A 13,190-nucleotide genomic window follows, 5' to 3' on the forward strand; every position below is an offset into this window, starting at 1 on the left:
GGATATGAACCAAGGGCAGGCAGAAGGGATTAGTTTAATTTCGCATCATGTTCAGCACAACATCTTGGGCCGAAGGGCCCGATCCTGTGCTGTGTGATTCAGTCTCAGAGAGTCAGTACAGAGGGTGTGTTGCCCTTCAGAATTTTGGCACTAAGGAAGCACTGTCCTGACCCTAACCTTTTCAGTAAAGTTTTTAAAGCAACTCGTCCAACATCATCCTTTATTGGCTGCCTTTTTTTAATAGTATTTCTGTCAAATGCTTTGAGACGTTTTAATTGGTTAACAATGCAATGTTAATACAAGTTGTTTTTGCATGAAACACCGATGCAGTCAGTGGTCATTGACTGGAGGCAGTAGTTATGCAGGCTGTGGAGACAGTAGTTATGCAGGCTGTGGAGACAGTAGTTATGCAGGCTGTGGAGGCAGTAGTTATGCAGGCTGTGGAGGCAGTAGTTATGCAGGCTGTGGAGGCAGTAGTTATGCAGGCTGTGGAGGCAGTAGTTATGCAGGCTGTGGAGGCAGTAGTTATGCAGGCTGTGGAGGCAGTAGTTATGCAGGCTGTGGAGACAGTAGTTATGCAGGCTGTGGAGGCAGTAGTTATGCAGGCTGTGGAGGCAGTAGTTATGCAGGCTGTGGAGGCAGTAGTTATGCAGGCTGTGGAGGCAGTAGTTATGCAGGCTGTGGAGGCAGTAGTTATGCAGGCTGTGGAGACAGTAGTTATGCAGGCTGTGGAGGCAGTAGTTATTCAGGCTGTGGAGGCAGTAGTTATGCAGGCTGTGGAGACAGCTGGAGTCGGTCTGTCAGAAAATGGAAAGATCTCATGGCACATCCTGCTGACGAAGCAAGGCATCTGCTTCTTGCCCATGAACAATCCTTTGGACTCAAAGGTCCAAGCAACCAGCCCATTAACCCGAGTCATGATCCGCAGCAGCTCCCAGTGTCTCTGCTCCCCCATCAGCACCTTACATAGAGTCTGGAGGAAGATGGAGCCTTCTCCAGGCCTGCGGAAGGCAGCATAATCTGTAATGACAGAGACGTTATCTTAGTCTGGTTTGTGATCTTGGGCTGGAGGAATGTTCATGTTTTTGCTGTTAGCCAACACATTAGTTTATTGTTATCACCTCATTCTCAATTAAATTCCCAAAGGCATATGCAGAGAAAGACAGCACCAGCTTCCTGTCAGTGGCTGGTAGCCACATTAGACAAAGTTCAAGGCCAATTCAGATCAAAGACCTGTCGCTCTCCAGTTGGTCTCGGAATCTGTCAAGGGCCCTAGGCAAACTCCAGCTTCAGTTCTGTAGCTATGGCTCAGGCATGTCTGTGGTGAGATTCACTTTTGTAATGGTGACCCTGTGACTGACCATTGCTTCAAACTGAAATGTTTTGAAAGATGCTGTTAGGCAGTTTTACAATGTGATGTACCTGGCATCTATTGCCCGCCACCCACTACCCACCCCCCCCCCACCGCCGTTTGCCTCTCCAATACAACAGGCTGCAATGCCTTCCATATGAGAGTACTTACAAATCTTTCTCACTTCCCCGCCGCCCCCTTGCCTTCCTCACCTGGAAAGTAGTATGGCCTCTGGTGGGAAACTGCTAGTTCCCAAACACAGCTTGTGATCAGGGACTCCACTTGACACGGATTCAAAAACCCAAGTCCGCCTACCATCTCCATGTGATCAAGCTACTGATCGAAAGGACCAGGAATACTAACTAGAGACAGCCCAGCAAGTATGTGAGAGAATGCAATTGTGCATGTGTTTGAGAGTGCGTGTGTGTGCGCGCACATTTGAATAAAGGCTGAATGTTGGACAGATTGAGACTAGGTATGAGAGTGGACCTGAGACCAAATCATCGATTTACCTTACCTTCTGTCCAAGTTTCCCTATCTCCCCCTCTCTCCTTGTCCACTGTTCCTCTTGCCTCCACCACAGTTTTTGTTGAATACGTGGACTCTGCTCAGTGATACCTACCAGAGCAGGTGGAGAAATGGACCGTGGTGTCTTCAGGCACTGCTTCATAATGTGAGTAGGCATTCTGTATGGCGCAGCCACTGTCTGTTTCAGTTACTCCATCAGTTTGCAGATAGACACCCTCATCGGGCTGCTGCCCTCTGCAAGCCTGAGACAGGGACACAGATTAGAGCTACACCAGAAGGAATGAAACCAATAATGGACTTTGGGTTTCAGGATAAATCAGACATGTGGAATTCAAAACTCCTTATCGTTTACAGACCATAAACTGTTCAGTCGGCCGAACAGATCCATGTCAGCCTCGCCACACCTTGTTTCACCACCCCAACCCCATCCTTCTAGTCCCTTCACTCTCATGTGTCTACATTTCCTTCAAATGAGTTTAACCCATCCACCTCATCCATTCTACCTGGTATTGAGTTCCATGTTCTCATATCTCCTGGGTGAAGACATTTCTTCTGAATTCCCTGTTGGATTTCTTGATCAACATCTATCGCTATGTCATTAATAAGATCAAAAGAAATTAGAACATAGAACTGTACAGCACAGGAACAGGCCCTTCCATGTTATGCTGAGCATGATGCCAAATTAATCTAATTCCTTCTGTCTACCCTTGATCCATTTCCCTCCAATCCTTGCTTTTTCAAGCACTTATATAAAAGGCCCTACCGTATCTGCCACCACCACCACCCTTGGGAGTGGGTTCCAGATTCCTACCACACTCTGAATGAAAAATGTGTCTCTTACACCTCCTTTGAACATTCCCCCTCTCACCTTAAAATGCATGCCTCCTAGTATTGGGTATTTCAATTCCGGGGGAAAGATGCTGAACATCAACCCATTCTCTGCACCGTGTAATTTTACAGACTTCTATCATCTTCCCTCAGCCACCACCCCTCTAGAGAAAACGTGAGTTTTTCCAGCCTCTCCTTATAGCTCACACCCTCTAATCCAGGCAGCATCCTGGTAAACCTCTTCTGCACCATCTCCAAATCCTCCACATCCAAATTCCAAAGTTCTCTTGAAAGGAAGAAGAACTTCATTACTTCCAACCTGGATAAAATAATTCAACCACAACAGAGAACACACACACAGCATAAAACAAACTTAAAAGATCTTACAGCCTTTGAATTGTGAAGGTGACCCAAAGTCCTAACTATTTAGCTGTTATTTCTTCAGCAGCAGTGAACTTTGCAGATACCCTTGGCTTCTCTGTAAATCTTTGTTTTTCACTGGGCACTGTCCTCAAAGTTGACAGAGACAGGGAGCAAGAGGTATCCAGCGTCCGGCTGTTATCAATTCACAATTTCTTTTGCATTCTGCTTTGCTGCTCAAAAGCTGTTACCAGAAATCCAGTTCCTTTGTGTATTTCCGCACCTGATTTCACTTTTTGTTTACTTTGGCTGGATGATCTGCACATCTTTCATTCTGAGTGAAACTTTCAGAAAGGTGTCAATTTACCAGGAGATATGAATTTGAGTTTGTGTCTTTTATCACCAAATTAGTTTCAGGTCAGACTGATCCCTGTTTACTAAATAAAAACCAAAAGAACTGCAGATGTTGTAAATTCAGGAACAAAACAGAAGCTGCTGGAAATCTGGCAGCATCTGTGAAAAAAAAAATCAAGAGTTAACATTTCGGGTCTGGTGACCATTCCTCAGAACTGTCCTGAGGTCACTGGACCCGAAACATTAACTCTCACAGCACCACCATTTCAGGTCAGTTTGTCCTATTCTACAAATTCTACATAAGTCTCTAGTGTTGAAGCCAGATGTTGACAGTTAAATAATTATAGTTCACCTTTGCCACTACCACAATGTCTGTCATCTCTCAGTGATCTCTTCCTCAAAAACTGCAAATCACTCCAAATGAGAAATTCTTTGCCTTCTATTTGGTCCTTTTAATATATCTTCTCATTGTCTTTTAAAAGAAGCATTTCATTCCCATTGTCATGTCCACCTGTTCCATCTCACTGACAAATCCTTCATCATAATCCTTATTTATATTTCTACTATTTTTACCATTGCTACCTGAAATCTTAATTGAGTCTGCTTCTTAGGGAGCTCTATTTCCATCCCAACTTGTTTTTTATGCTGTAAAACATGTTCCGATTTGGGACGTTATACATAGATGGGATACAGTGTGGAAAAGACGCTGGAAATAGAGTGACAGAAAGAGGAGAACATGGCAGGTGCTTGACTCTGTTACACATTAACACCTGTACCTGGATGAAGAAGATCTTTGGTTTTCCAGCCAGCGAGGGACAGCTCTGTGGTGTAAACATGGAATAAATATCTTGGAGCTTTACAGGACAACCGTCTGATCCATAAATTATTCCTTCTTCACCATGGCTGGAGATTATTGAGATAAAGCAGGATCCATGATCGCGCAAGCTTTCTGAAGAGAGAGAAAACTTCACACTCATCATTGAGGCGTGATCCCAAACAAGATGTTCATGTGTCTCACTCACAGCATCCTCTAAAAGCCCACTCTCCCCCATCATTCTGCTTAGCCATTAATGTCCCACCCACTCTGTCTTGCACCTTTTAATATCCCATCTAGCCTAATCCCACTCTCTGCATCCATTAATGTACCAGTCTAATCCCACTGTCCCCCACACTCTGATATCTTAATCAGTTTAACCATTTCTTCTGCTCACTGACCTTGTTTGTACTCCTGCAGGATCTCCTCTGCTGTGTAATCGATCTTAAACGTCACCTGGAAGCCCAGTTTGAATAGCACCTTGTGAAGTTCCTTAGTGTCCCTTGAAGCTCCAACCCTTTTTGAAAGGTTTGAGTTGGAATTGAATTCCTGCACTGTTACAATCAACACTCTTGTTTTGAGGCAATGCCCTGAGCCAGTCTGAGAATCTGTCATTTTGCCGTTAACAGGAGATCGGTTATTGAAACCAATCAACTCGTTCAATGTGGTGCAATTCACAAACACAGGCAATTTGTGGCTCCACCCTGTACATTGCAAGTTAAAGGCAGATTGCTGACAGGATGTTTAGTCAGATGTTGGGGTTTTTTTTAAGTTTGTGAAGATAGGAACTGCAGCCGTTGTTTCTGTAAATATCCAGCAGTGATAAACATTAAGATGAAACATATTCATCAGATGTTTCAGCTAAACACTCTACTTTAAACAGTCTAGAACAAGCAGCCTGGATATTTAAAAGGCCATTACAGAAGAGTCCAAAACACAGAACCTGGAAAACAGAAAGCTGATTACTCCAAACAGTTCAGATAACAGTGGGGCAGGGCCGGGGGGGAGAGAGAGGGGAGGGACAGAGGGGAGGGAGGGGTGGGGGGGGAGAGAGAGAGAGAGAGAGAGAGAAAACCTGTTCCCATATCAGATTAATGCTTACCTAAAGCTCTGATGAGACATCAAGTTTGTTGCTTTCTTCATAGCTGCAGTGTATTTCCAGTCTGTTCTATTCTTTTTACAAAAAATTCTGGATTGGTGGAAACCATAGCATTTTTCTTGCTAAATGCTGGTTTTGGGGGTGAAGGTTCTGTGGAACTTGACCATTTGATGTCGCAATAGTCTTCCAGTAACACCGAGATAATGATTCACAGAAAAGGTGTGGTTGATAAAGTTATTGCATGTGTCATATGCAAATTTTTATGAGCAGAGGTGACCACCTGCAGACACATTTCACTTTCTGTCATGCGATGGCTCTGCCCCAACTCTTCCTTCTGCTGTGATTAACCTTGTCTAGCAATCAGCAGCCCTGCAGCTCAATATTCACTGTCTTAAATTGGAAGGGACTTAGAGGAGTTTCTCCATCTCAAAAACAATAGCATCAGTGTCCTCAAATGACACGGTCAACCATATCACCAGAATCTAGATCAGTGTTCACTGCAATACTATCTGTCCATACTGATATTCCTATCCAATACTGGTATCCTCATTATCATCAGGATCAACACCATCAGAATCAGTAAGCTGTCACTAATACAATATCTTTGGGAAGCCAAACTGATTGGGGCAGTGGTTCCTAGTGTTCTCTAACATCCAGAATTACAGTGACCATTCCAACTTGCTATGAGCAGGCTCACACCTTCTACTCTCAACAAACCGTCTCACCAAAATCTGCTTCCTGTGTCATCAGTAACTCTAAAGGATTGTTCACCCATCATCCTGGGCTTTCTGATCACCACCAAATCTTTTCCAGCAACATCTAACTCAGTTGAGAAATGTTCATCATTTTTGTTTTCAGGTTCCTCCATTGCCTCCCCTTCCTTCAGCTGTTTCCTCCTCAAACCCACTACACATCCACCTCCTTTAAAGAGGGATCTGCATTCCTGAAATTTGGACCTTACAAATTCCTGGTTTACAGCACTGCATGCTTTCAGCCATCCAAGATTTCCAGATACTACCCCACTCTGTCTACCCCTGTCCTCCTTTAAGATGTTCCTTCTGACTGCCCTTGTTAATCACGCTTCAGGCCATCAGCTCTAATTGCTCCTTATATAGTTTGGTGTGATGTTTAGCTTAACCTTGTAAAATACTTTATTTATTTCCTTGAACTTGCTAAGTAAACAAACATTGTTAATTACCATCATTGTAACCACCATCGTCCCGATGTTAGTTCACAGTTCAATCTGATATCAGGATTACCTTCTCTCAGAGTCAGGTTTATCTGGTGGCTCAGCTATAAAAGTGCAGATTATTGTGAATTATGTGATTATTGTGAACACTGTGAATTATGCTTCTGTAACACCCCGTTCACAAACTAGGATATGTCAACAGACCCTACAGCTAGAGGGATATCTATGAAGACTGCTGAAATGTAGGAAACACAACAGGCGAACTACACATATCAAGCTCCCTCAAATAGCCATTAAATAAATGGTCAGATGGCCTGTTTGGATGTATATCATGAGATGAATTCACCCCCTCCAAGGATCAGTGACAATGCGATATTTTACATCTATCTCCAATTAGGGAGATGGTGCCTCAGTTTTAACATGCCAGACAGCACAGATTCCCTTCAGTGTCAGTCAAGCTGTGTGTAGTGAGATCGTTTCACTGTCTGTCTCTGTGTGTGTGTGTGTATGTGTCCCTGAAATTTGACACTGCTTGGACAGGATGGCATCTCATCGCAAAACACCACAATATCATTCTCAAACACAGAAACAAAAACAAAGCTGTTGGAAAAGCTCAGCTAGTCTGGCACCATCTGTGAAAGAGAAAACAGAGTTATCGTTTGAGATCCGGTGACTCTTCCTCAGAACAATATCATGCTGCTGTGTATATGGCTGAGTCAGGCAGCAAGAAATTCAAGATGCTTCTTTCCACAGAGAACGGTATAAGTGTGCGTACAGGGAATCGAGACAAGCTTCTGATAGGGAAAGGAATAGGAAGGTTAGGATATTAGATTTGGATGACAAAAGAGTGGAGATGCAACAAATGCAGTGTCTACATTAGCATGTATTTTTTGGGCTGAAGGGCCTGTTTCTGTATAGCATATATTTGTATTAGTTTGTGTGATTGACAGTAAGCAGCGTTGTGTGAACGGAAGATCCTTTGTTACCTTGAAATATCTCAGGATGCCCCAAAGCACATTAAAGCCAATCACACAATTTTAGAACTGTATTCAATACTGAAGAAACCTGTCATCTATTTGGTGCATAGGAAGATCCATAAATAGCAGTGTGATTGTTATATGAGCATCTCTTTTTGCAATGTTGATTGAGGGGGAAATTACTAACAGAACATAATTTGTGCAATGTGCTTCTTTGCATCCTCGTTACAGGATAAAAGGAAGCTGAATGACAGCACTCCTGACAATGCAGCGCTCCCTGACATGTGTCAGCCTGGCTTAGAGACCCAAGGCTCTGGAATGGGACAGTTTTCACTCTGAGGAGCCTGTGTTCCAAATTACAGTTCTGCAAACACATTTTCCACAAAGATCTTCTTCTCCCCTAAATGACTGAAGCAGCTACATTGCTATAGAGCCTTTCATGTCCTCAGTTACGTACAAAGACCCCAAGCAGCTTTTTATCTGCATTCTGTGTTGACAAAGACATTACATAAGGGAAGCTGAGCAAATCCACAGCTGGAAACAAAGGGACAACTCCTGATGCTAAATGAGAGTGCAATGTCAATGATCCACCCAAGCTCTATATATTGACAGAGTTTTATATTTGTGTGGGCTAGCCGAGACCTGAAGTCAGAGTTTATAATCCCATCGGCTTGGAGTCTAACAGTAATGCCAGAATTTGCAATCGGTGAATGCATTCATTTTAATCCCAATGCCAGCTGCTGCATAAACTAAACTCGCTGCTGAACTGTCTATTGACTGACCCACCTTGTGTAATCACCATCTCACTAACGTCAGGACGTACATCTTGTCAACTCAGTTCTCAGTTTCTAAGAGGCAGCATTTACACAGTGACTACTGAGGACAGTGATTCAATGTTTAATTATTTGAATACACAAAATACAACATCCCACATAATTCAGCTTCATTGGAAGCCAATGATGGTTTGAGAGGGTCACTGGCAAGGCCATTACTTACTGCCCATTTCTAACTGTCCTTGACAAACTCTCATTTCCATTCTTGAACCACCGCAGCCCATCTGCTAAAGACGCTCCCGTATAGCATTGGTTTGAAACCTTGGAATTATGATGGAATGATAAAGAAAAGTCCGGTCCACAATGGTGACAGTGTAGAGGAGGTGAAGTCCATTTTCTCCACAGGAACAATTAACCCGCACGTGTGGACTAGTTCAGTGTCTCTCAATGCTCCACCACACTGCACAACCAATGAAGAACTCCTGAAGCAGAATCACTGTTGTCATGTCAGAAATATAGCAGCTTACTTATGCAAAGCAAGCTCCCACTGACAGCAATCTGATGGCACTGTGAAAAAAGTCTTGCACATATTACACAACACAGCCATAGTGACCTAAGGGCCCTGACTGAGCTGATGGCAGGGATCAGTGTTGGCTTTGGTCCCAAGTTCCGTTAAATTTTAGGGCTCTGGCTGTGGGTTTCTGGACCATTTGAAATGTTCGGTGAACACTGCTTCACCAAAATCATATTAACTAGAGTGGTGACTGTAATCATAAGACACAGGAGTGGAAGCAAAGCCATTCAGCCCATTAAGTCCAGTCTGCCATTTAATCATGGCTGATGGGTATTTCAACTCCACTTCCCTGCACTCTCCCTGTAGCCCTTAATTCCTTGCGAGATCAAGAATTTATCAATCTCTGCCTTGGAGACATATAACGTCCCGGCCCTCTCTGCGCTCCGTGGCAATGAATTCCACAAGCCCACTACTCTCTGGCTGAAGAAATGTCTCCTCATTTCCATTTTAAATTTACCCCCTCTAATTCTAAGACTGTGCCCAGGGGTCCTAGTCTCCCTGCCTAACGGAAACAACTTGCCAGCGTCCACCCCTTCTAAGCCATACATTATCTTGTAAGTTTCTATTAGATTTCCCCTCAACCTTTTAAACTCTAATGAGTACAATCCCAGGATCCTTAGCCGTTCATCATACGTTAAACCTACCATTCCAGGGATCATCCATGTGAATCTCCGCTGGACACGCTCCAGGGCTAGTATGTCCTTCCTGAAGTGTGGGGCCCAAAATTGGACACGGTATTCTAAATGGGGCCTAACTAGAGCTTTATAAAGTCTCAGAATCACATCGCTGCTTTATATTCCAACCCTCGAGACAAATGACATTACATTCGCTTTCTTAAATACGGACTCTACCTGCAAGTTAACCTTTAGAGAATACTGGACCAACACTCCCAGATCCCTTTGTACTTCTGCTTTATGAATTTTCTCACCATTTAGAAAATAGTCCATGCCTGTATTCTTTTTTCCAAAGTGCAAAACCTCGCATTTGCTCACGTTGAATTTCATCAGCCATTTCCTGGACCACTCTCCTAAACTGTCCAAATCTTTCTGCAGCTTCCCCACCTCCTCAGTACTACCTGCATATCCACCTATCTTCGTATCATCGGCAAACTTTGCCAGAATGCCCCCAGTCCCTTCATCCAGATCATTAATATATAAGGTGAACAGCTGCGGCCCCAACACTGAACCCTGCGGGACACCACTTGTCACCGGTTGCCATTCCGAAAAAGAGCCTTTTATCCCAACTCTCTGCCTTCTGTCAGACAGCCAGTCACCACCCACTCACCAATCTACAGCACCTAGATTTGCAGAGAGCTGGGATTTATGTCCCTCATGAAGCAACTGTTCCACTTGCAGCCCAGAATGTACAGGCACTGCCACAAGGAGCGAGGTGATGCTTGTGTGAACACAAAGTGAGTGTTCCTTTGCTATGAGTGGAAGCTGCGGTGGGCAGCCATGTTACCAATGCTCTGTGCTCTGGTGCAATTGACAGCAATGTGGTCAAGCAACCCCAGTCTGCTTCTCATTTTTAGTCAATAACAAGCCCTGGAATAAACAGACACAACACACACCAAACAATTTAAAAACAGTGAAGAATCTTTATATTGTAAATACTGTGACATCCCGATAGAGGAAGGGGCAACAAGGAACTAAAGGAAGGCAATTGTGGAGGGAAACAGGTGCCCACAAGCCTCAGTCTAAAGGGAGAAATAGAAAGGGGTTGAAATTGTTTGCTTTGTTAACTTCCGAAGTGGCCGGGTCCAACAATCAGTCACCTGCACCCAGGAAGAGTTCAGGCAATGATGTTCTCTCTGATGGCCCTGCCACGTGTTAGAGAAAGAAAGAAAACCTCAACAGATTCACTTTGACTGGGCAAGGCCCAGACCATGCTGTTACCACCTCCTCCACCCCAGCTCCAATTTTGGAGATTGGGGTTGGGGGTAGGGAGAGAAAAAGAGAGAGAGAGAGAGAGAGAGAGAGAGAAAGGGGGAGAGAGAGAGAGAGAGAGAGAGAGAGAGGTGGGGGTCCCGGTCAGGACGCTACTACAACATGGATGTTTACACACAAATATACACATCGATCTCTGTTCCCCAATTGTACATCCTGAATATGATGCACAGGACCGATGTAAAAATTAAAACACACGGCACAGTTCAGCAAACTTGCAGTTTGGAGTCACTTGTATGAGAGTTAGGCCTTTAATAAGATTAGGAAAGCAAGGGTTCAAGCAGGTCACAATATACGAATCTGATGCTAGCTCACTGTATACTATCAGGGATTCCACGCTCTCAATCTCTGGGGACGAGGCCTTCTCCTCACTTCTCCTTCTTCTCTGTCACTGCATTGTTCTGAGAAATTAAAAACAAAATCTTCAGACTTACTCAACAAATACTCACCATCATGATAATCCACCACCCATAGATTTTACTAACTCCACCTCAGTCAGATATACCTCCCGGTCTCCCCACTACCAAAATAATCCACACCAAAATGCCCACCAACCTTCTCCCACTGGTCTTACTCACTTACCCCCACAACCTCTCTCTAAAATATATGACCTAAAGACCACCCCCACCACCCTACCCAATGACACACTTCTCGCTTATGTGTCCATGTGCCCCTAGGCCCTCCCAACATCTCTAAAATAGCCCATTAATCCAAACACTCCAGTGATCGCTCCCCAAGTCCACACCTGTGACACCCGCTCCCAATAACTTCATTATTCCCTCCACCAAACATCATTCGAGACACTAGACCTATCAGCAGGCCCCACGGGCAGACACAGTGCTGCTGACTTCGTGCAGTCAATCAAAGAACCGGCTCCTCTGGCACAGACCAGCTGGATGATCACTCGTTGTGGTGTAACAAGCAACTGGGACAAATGAAAAAGTTGGACAGAAGGAGAATGCACAACATGAGGAGATTTGGGGGAAATCCAGAGAGCTGGCCAACAACTAAATGTTCTTCACCTTTTTAATGATGCGTTGGATATCCTCAATCATGGAGTTAAGATTCCTGGTGTTATCCTGAAGCCGCAGTTCATAGAAGGCCTTCAATTTCTCTGCTGCTTTGACCCGATCCTCCAGCTCAGACACCTGTTTCTGCATCTCCTGCATCCCTGAGCTCAGCGACTTGTTCACACTGTCATTTGAGGATAACTTGCCCAGAGTTTCAGCTGTGCAGGAAGTATTTTTCAATTGTTAGTTACAGTACTGTACTACAACCTCCAAACCCTGCCCACTGGCCTTATCCAAAACAGAACCCTGTCTGGCATCTGCATTCTCACCATGTCATAGAATCTCATTGTAGAAGAGAGGGCCATTTGGCTCAGAGTCACCCCTGTGCTAGTCCTGGAAAAGAATCAACACAATCAGCCCAACCTTCTTGTTACAAACCCTTCCAACTGCCATTTCATACATGGGTATGTGCCACAAGGATCTGTCTTGGGACCAGTGCTGTTTGTCATTTTTATAAATGACTTGGATGCAGGCACAGGTGGATGGGTTAGTAAGTTTGCAGATGACACAAAAGTCGGAGGAGTGGTGGACAGTGTGGAAGAATGTTGCAGGTTGCTGCGAGACTTGGATAAACTGCAGAATTGGGCTGAAAGGTGGCAAATGGAGCTCAATGTGGATAAATGTGAGGTGATTCACTTTGGGAAGAATAATAGGAAGGCAGAATACTGGGTCAATGGAAAGATTCTTGGTAGTGTGGATGTGCAGAGGGATCTTGGTATCCACGCACATAGATCCCTGAAAGTTGCCACCCAGGTTGATAGTGCTGTTAAGAAGGCTTACGATGTGTTAGGTTTTATTGGTAGAGGGATTGAGTTCCGGAGCCAGGCTGCAACTGTACAAAATGCTAGTGCAGCCTCACTTGGAATACTGCGTACAGTTCTGGTCACCCCATTACAGGAAAGATGTGCAAGCATTGGAAAAGGTGCAGAGGAGATTTACCAGGATGTTGCCTGGTCTGGAGTGAAGGTCTTATGAGGAAAGGCTGAGGGACTTGGGTCTGTTCTCGTTGGAGAGAAGGCAGCTGAGAGGGGATTTAATAGAGACATACAAGATGGTCAGAGGATTAGATTGGGTGGACAGCGAGAGTCTTTTTCCGAGGATGATTATGTCAGCTTGTACGAGGGGGCATAGCTTCAAATTGAGGGGGGATAGATTTAAGAGAGATGTCAGAGGCAGGTTCTTTCCTCAGAGAGTGGTAAGGGCGTGGAACGCCCTGCCTGCCAATGTAATTAACTCAGCCACATTAGGGGCATTTAATCAGTCCTTGGATAAGCATATGGATGATGATGGGATAGTGTAGGGGGATGGGCTTATATTAGTTCACAGG

The 13,190-nt window shown here is 44.4% G+C and overlaps 2 protein-coding genes across 7 annotated transcripts in view; both read right to left on the minus strand.

The window, feature by feature from the left end:
• Positions 1–231: 231 nt before the first annotated feature.
• Positions 232–5,625, minus strand: LOC125447944 (caspase-7-like). 2 transcript variants are annotated; one of them, XM_048522768.2, is made up of 5 exons: positions 5,338–5,625; positions 4,637–5,038; positions 4,198–4,370; positions 1,974–2,121; positions 232–1,020 (listed from the first exon to the last, which is right to left on the minus strand). In XM_048522768.2, exons 2-5 carry the CDS (start codon positions 4,848–4,850, stop codon positions 746–748), a joined length of 810 nt encoding a protein of 269 aa, XP_048378725.2. In that variant the 5' UTR covers positions 4,851–5,038; positions 5,338–5,625; the 3' UTR covers positions 232–745. The 2 variants fall into 2 exon arrangements, with proteins under 2 accessions (XP_048378725.2, XP_059497080.1); XM_059641097.1 differs by having other exon boundaries at positions 4,637–5,178.
• Positions 5,626–10,424: 4,799 nt separating this feature from the next.
• The window catches only part of LOC125448012 (cell division cycle and apoptosis regulator protein 1-like), a 51,761-nt gene continuing 48,995 nt past the window's right edge, over positions 10,425–13,190 (minus strand). For all 5 annotated transcript variants that reach the window (XM_048522892.2, XM_048522890.2, XM_048522891.2 and 2 more), the window contains 2 exons: positions 11,816–12,021; positions 10,425–11,194 (listed from right to left, as the gene is read on the minus strand). In XM_048522892.2, coding sequence (XP_048378849.1) covers positions 11,162–11,194; positions 11,816–12,021 — 239 coding nt within the window. In that variant the 3' untranslated portion in view covers positions 10,425–11,161. The remainder of the gene's footprint in view (positions 11,195–11,815; positions 12,022–13,190) is intronic.

The sequence above is a fragment of the Stegostoma tigrinum genome, chromosome 40, assembly GCF_030684315.1.
Source record: "Stegostoma tigrinum isolate sSteTig4 chromosome 40, sSteTig4.hap1, whole genome shotgun sequence".
NCBI lineage: Eukaryota > Metazoa > Chordata > Chondrichthyes > Orectolobiformes > Stegostomatidae > Stegostoma > Stegostoma tigrinum.